This window comes from Dendrobium catenatum, unplaced genomic scaffold (assembly GCF_001605985.2).
Source record: "Dendrobium catenatum unplaced genomic scaffold, ASM160598v2 fragScaff_scaffold_1022, whole genome shotgun sequence".
In the NCBI taxonomy this organism is placed as follows: domain Eukaryota; kingdom Viridiplantae; phylum Streptophyta; class Magnoliopsida; order Asparagales; family Orchidaceae; genus Dendrobium; species Dendrobium catenatum.
The window spans coordinates 3,248,643-3,255,301 of NW_021319484.1; the positions used below are offsets into that span (position 1 = coordinate 3,248,643).

Below are 6,659 nucleotides of genomic sequence, written 5' to 3' on the forward strand. Positions count from 1 at the left end.
GAGAGAGATAAATTGTCTTGAGATGGACCTAGTGATATTTTGTTCGACTAGCATTGGCTCTTTGTGAAGCTGTAAGAGTTTTATTTTGAATTTGTCCACAGCCGGAGATGTTGCGGAGGGTGGATGGGTCTTTGCTTTAAGTAACGGATGGATGATCATTTTATATTTTGGATGGATTTTGGAAACGGCCATTAGAAGAATTATTTGGGAACCCCTCCGGTGTGGATATGCAATTCACATCGGCCCATCATCGGGTGTTTGGGGGTCATTTCTCTTTATGGATTGACGCTTGTCCAAGCTCTAATCGGGTGTCGATCGAGGATCGGGTTCCTCGTAGGCTTTGTGCCTTTTGTTCATGAATTTTCTCGTTGAAAGCCTTTGAAGGCCGAATATGAATGTATAGAGATAATATTCCGGTCGACTTCGTGACCCCATATTTTATCGCGATGATTCGAACCGCTGTCTATCCTATTTTACATGCTCAGGATGGATCAAGTGTTCGGTAGGCTTTATGCGCTTTGATGTCAGTGAACCAGTATTGTGTTAGGCGCTTGAAGGCCTAATATGAATGTTTTAAAGCAAATAATACTGGTCACCACACTTTATATTTGCCTTTAATGGTATGCGGGACCCTGTTCGAGCTTCTGATTGCCGCGTATAGGAAGGATCGGTTTCGAACGCTGATTCACTTTTCAACCCGCGCAGCAAGATCCCGTAGAACGTCACGTGTGTACCATAACACGCCGGCCGGGCCGCATGCAGAGGTTTTTATATGTTATTTTTCCCCTTTTAAGTGTACCTATGTGTAAGGTACAATTTTATAGTGCACGTGCAGGGGTATTTGTGGAAATAGTTGTGAACCGCCTTCTGTCTGCTTGTACGAGATGTTGGCAGATCCGGTGGCGTGCGTAGCAGCTTCTGATGGAGTTATTCGCGTGGCTTCGTACAGGTAGACTTGATCATGCACTATTTGTTGAATTTTTTGTAGACGATGCTAGGTGCACTAACTAATCTCCCTGCCTTGTTTGAAGATGTTTGGTATGTCGTTGTAGTACTTCAATATTTGCACACAGGTATTAGTGTTGGAATGCATGACGTTACTGATCATCAAGAATTTGCAAGTTTCTATGGCTCTTATCCAACTCATGTTCATATTAGTTGAATTGGAGATTCCATGCTCAATCTTGATTTGCTCTTGATTTTCGTCTTTGCCGAAAACTCGTATAAAGAAGGCCATTAGTGCTTTTATTCAATTATGTCATCTTTCTTCGTTTTCTGTGCGTTGGTCTTAAATGAGAATCAATCATTTCAACCTAAATTATTGTCTTATTAATTGTCTTATATGTTCAAAGCTAGTGCCGCTGCATCAGACCAAGAACTATGGTAGTCAAAGGACATGATCGAAGCCCCTCTATCATATTCTTGTGTGCTGACCTTCACAACTGCAAGGCAATGCCACAATAGTTTATTAGGCAATCGGTATTTTATCGGGACTACATCAAAGCTTGATAACACATCTATGCTTGGTTGATTGCTGGTAATTGTGCAAAGAGTTTTTGTTCATTTGCCGGAGGGATTATGTATATTTGCCCGACGCCGTTGGTTGCAAGTGATTTGTTTGTTAGGTTAGAAGAATGTTGTGATTTGCTGCTCTTATGGTTCATAGGAGGATAGGCCCTGCTTTGCAGTATCTCTGGTTATTGTGCAATGGTAAGAGGCACTACTGACTACCAGTTCATAGATGCTGGCTAGTGAACCAATGTGTAGTTGTAGAAATCACGCTTGCAAGTCACTTATAAGAGCACGTCATTGGTCAAGAGTAACTCATGAGTTTGGTTCATGTAATGAAATTGTGCCTTGATCAGTCCCTAATGAGTCTTCATTGAAATATCTTTATATTTATTTCTCAGGATTATTTAATTTGAATGTGACAAATGCCCTTGGTGTCCTAATTGAAGAGGAATTTGTGTCATACATGATGAATCCTGACTTCTGCAAGTTGGAATGAGAGTTCTCTAATGTTGATTGAAGACTTTCTGTTATTAAAGCCGAATGAAAATCCGGGTCTTGTTTGCAAAATTTGTGATGTCCATAAGCCTTTGAGTTCAATGTCAAAGTTCACTTGCGAGTACAATTCCATATCAAAACGGTTCAAGTTATGACATATTCCTTAAAATTCCATTTGAAGTTTTGACATCAATTTCAGGTCAAAAGTTTCTTCTTACTTGGTTCAAACCAAGTTCACTATAGTTGTCCAGAGATTTTGTGGCAAGCTTTGAGTTCAGAGTGTTGTTCTCTTGAGTTCCATGTAATGAGTTCAAATTGAAGTTCCTGTTCATAGTTTCTTTTGCTCTTAGTCGAGTACAGAGTGTAAGTCCGTTGTTTCAAATGGTTCAAGTCAAATCTTTTTTGTAGCCCCATGCTTGAGTTCAAGCTTCAAATTCAAGTCTTATGAGCATTCACATTTTTTGATTCAAAGTATATTTAGGTTCTTTTTGATTTGAGTTCTGAGCAAAGTCCCAAGTCTTGATTGTCCAATGTCTCCAAATATTTTTGCTTCTTCGAAGTTCAAGGTCCCGAGTGTAGGCAAATTTCACGCCGAATTTCGGCAGGCCTTCCGCGGTCTGGCGCCCCGTTTAGGGGGAAAACTAGCGGAAAACTGGCCATCCCACCAGCGCTAAGAAAAGCGTGTATGGTAGATGTCTTCTTTCGAGGACAGCCGGCGGCCGTGTGAATTTGTGCGATCCCCGCACCACGCTAAGAAAAGCCGGTGTATGGGTGTTTTAAAAATATTTTTTGGGCAAGAAAGCTTTTCTCTTTTTTTTTTTGTGATAATTATTTTGCAAAGAAAAGAATGAGGTTATTTCCCCGAAGCGGTACTTAATGGGTATCCCCGCTGTTCATCGTGCGCATGCGCACCGGGATCCCTTCTCGGCACCACGCTAGAAAGCGTGTATAGGCGGGGTTTGTTCGCAAGTCGATTACGAAACTTCGAAGAAGGAATTTGGGTGAATTACCCGCTTCGTCGGATATATATATATTTATATATATTTAAAAGCTTATTACATGTTATACTGTTGAAAAATGCAGAAGTGCGAGTTACGTGGCCCATCCAAATAGCACAATGGATGCATTGATGTCACACCTATAACAGCAAGAGAGAAGCAAACCACTGGTTTATTGCCTAAGCAACGACAGGGGTCGTAGGACCTCAACCTCTTGTTGTGATCCCTATCATTGGTAGTCATTGCTTTTATCACGGATAAAAGGGATGAACATGGCAAACTCTTTGCAAATGGTAGTGGTGCTGGCAAGAAAACTCTTGCAAGAGATCAGTCATCCCCATCTAGGAAGCTATTGCTATGATCTAGAAAGAGGTGGTGGTAAGCTTAATTTCTTGATGCTAGAAAGAAATATGAAGATTTGGAACTCTCATAATGGATTGTACTTGCTTGGCTACTCGGACAGGCTGATGGCTTTTTTTTAAATGATAAATGCATGAAAATATCAAATGTAGTTTTATTTTTAGAAAAAAAATAAAAATTAAGACCAAAACATACTAAAAAATTTAAAGTAAAAAAGCCAAAAATAAAAGACATCTCAAACATCCCGCAAGTTACCATCTCTGAGTCGGTTCCCCACATCCTGTTCTGCATTTGTCGGGAAAGAATTTTCCCTTGTAGTTGCAACTGGAACTACATTTATCATTAATAGAACTTTTCCTTGGCCAGAATCTTCCAATTGCTTTCCCATTCAACCAAGCCTGGCCTTTCCCCATATATTTCATATCAAGCCCTACAGGCTCAGTTCCTTTCGGGGCATCCACAACGACCTAAAAAGTTCATCCATTGTGGATTTTAATAGAATATAAATCAGGCACAAATAATTAACTTAATATGGCGTCAAAACAACATAGCATTGGGAGTACACTAATTTCTATAATGTGGAAATTCTATTCTAAATAAAGCAAGTTTTAATTCCTTTCATATGGCCTTTTAAATAGCCCCTTTTGATTTCCATAAAATCCAAGATATACGAGTGATATTCAAAGAATGGACTGTACTATACCATGTACCACGTCAAAGCTTGATCCTTTGGTGGTAACGATGGGGTAATCCACTTAACGTTATCAATGCCATTACTGTAAATTCTAAGATGCTCTCCTTCCAAGCCAATCTACAATAAATGTAAAACAGCATTATTTAGGTCGGCTCAAACAGTGAATTTAACAAATAATTATAGTTTCAGAAATATCCAAAAAAATATTTTATAATCTTCATTCCACTGATAAGATAAATTTACTACTATGCAAATGTAATATACTTCATACAAGCTTAAAAAAATAACAACAGGTTTTCATAAAGGGAGAGTTACTAGAGAAAGAAGCATGAAAACTCCTAAAAAGGGTACAAAAAATTTATTTGAGAAGCAGATCTTAAAAACAACTCATGCCTTGAATGCAACAAGCCTAGACATTACTACATTGACAAGCCTTTGGTTTAGCCAGCTTTTTTAATATGCATTCATTTGTAGAAATCATCATAATTGTCCAACATATGTTTGCAACTATTTACTACAGCATACCTGATACCCACACCGAAATCCCACATAGAGTATCATGCCTGCCACACTAGAAGCACCACGTGCGACAATACAATTCACTAGCATCGGTATTTAATGCACATCAGTTGCAGGCTGCATCTTGCACTTCCATCACACAAGAACCCACTTTGCCAATCTGGGTTTTATACCCTAAATTTTCCAATTTGGTAAGCATAAATTTTTCCCCAAAAACATTTATAAAAAAATAAAACTTTTATTCCATTATGTTCTACTCGTCAAACTGAGCAAATTTATATAAAGAAATATATGTCAACTTACAAAGACATGAAAGTTACTGAATTATCTATGATATGCTTTTTTTTGTTTTTGTTTTACTTTATTGTTAATTTATTAAAATCAGGGTAGTTGTTAGTCGAAAATAGGAAAATCCACTAAAATCCACATGCATTGGCTTGCATTAGAATCTAATGGTTGCATTAATTTTCCTAACTATTAGATATTATAACTTATATATTACCTAAGTTTGAAATCCATTTTCTATTTCCTTTTCTCTGCTTCTCCCGTAACCAGTCTTTAGAGCCGAAGCTGGAGCGGGCATGTGAGAAGGAAGAGGGCTGTAGCGGTTGAAATCCGAAGAATAGAAAAGGAAAGAATAAGAGGAAGGAGGCTAGGGATTTGGTAAGAAAATTGGTTTGAATGAAGAGAAATTAAGTAGAGGTAAAATTCTTTTGTTTTTTTATGATTTATCATAATTGATTTCTATGTTAGAAATAATTTATAAATTTCAAAAATTATCATTATTTAGGTTGCCAACAAAAGTAAAAGAGGTCGCGATAACTAAGGGAACAAATCCATCCAATTAACCGAAAATACGATATTAGATACCCAATCTTTTGTATAGGACGTAACAGTTTTTTTTTAATCTAACTTTTATAGCATTTCTTCATATTAATCATAATATGAAAATATCGGCAACAAAAGCAATTTCAATTTTATGATCACTTGTTCATTAAGATTTTATTTTATAATATATAATATTTTTGTGTACTGTTAAATGATGCCATTGACATCTATTATGCTAGTTTGGAAGTTATTGAGGAAAGTCATATTATGGGGGATAAGCCTGCGCAAAAAAAGAAAAACCTGAAGAGGTAATCTTTAGTAGGGACCCCGCATAGGAGGTGCCCCACTCTCTCTTCTTAAAAAGATGGATTTTTAGATCCAAACTTAAAGGGAGGGGCCATGCCATGAACGTGCTAAATTCTATAGTCATCATATGACTTTTTTAAAATAAGAAATAGAGAAAACCTTAAATATTGTATACAAACAATTTTACGCATAGATCATTATAATTTATTTATTTATTTTATACATGCATGCTGTTAGGACTGTTATATTAGTTCAAAATATCACCATACATGTTAACTATTTCTTATTTTTCTATTAGCATTTTGTATTTCGTTGAGCATTAATCTCACTAGTTGATGTATTGCAAGAAAAGGGAAATGAACTGTGTTAGATGCTCGGTATACATAATCGTTTTGGGTGTTCAGTTTTGGGTGTGGATAGAAGACAAATCAGTGAACTGTAAATTAAAGGGTTTTGGGTTGTTAACCAATACACGGAAAATAAAAAAAAAAGGGAGACACCTTAAATCTTGCATACATACCTCAAAACCATCGGGTCCACGAATCCTGCCGAGGTTACGCTGATTCGGCGCCATTCGCGATCGCTTCCCAGGAATTTCGCGATCCTACAGCGCCTCGATCCCGCTCCCGTGAGCGTCGTTAAATACCGAAGCAAATGAGACCTTCGGCTGCTGCTCTCTCCGACTCTACACGCTCTCGTTCTTCCACACTCTTCTTCCAACGGTGAACTGCTCAAGACCTCCCGCACTCTCTCGACACTTATCCGAGCTTCCCTCTCCAACTCCACACAAACTCCATAGCAAACCGAAGCCAAAGCCACCACCTCACTGTCTTCCGACCTCCTCGACCCGAACTCTCCCGCTCGAAGCCAGATCCCATCGGATCCATCCCGATTCCCTTGCTTCTTCCGGTCCAGAGAGAGAGAGAGAGAGAGAGAGAGAGAGAGAG

The 6,659-nt window shown here is 38.2% G+C and overlaps 1 protein-coding gene across 1 annotated transcript in view; it reads right to left on the reverse strand.

The window, feature by feature from the left end:
* Nucleotides 1-3,616: 3,616 nt before the first annotated feature.
* LOC114580437 (beta-galactosidase 10-like) overlaps nt 3,617-6,659 on the reverse strand; it is a 19,633-nt gene continuing 16,590 nt past the window's right edge. Inside the window, exons 2-4 of the mRNA XM_028697966.1 lie at nt 4,585-4,752; nt 4,069-4,176; nt 3,617-3,832 (exon numbers count right to left, since the gene is read on the reverse strand). Coding sequence (XP_028553799.1) covers nt 3,617-3,832; nt 4,069-4,176; nt 4,585-4,668 — 408 coding nt within the window. The 5' untranslated portion in view covers nt 4,669-4,752. The remainder of the gene's footprint in view (nt 3,833-4,068; nt 4,177-4,584; nt 4,753-6,659) is intronic.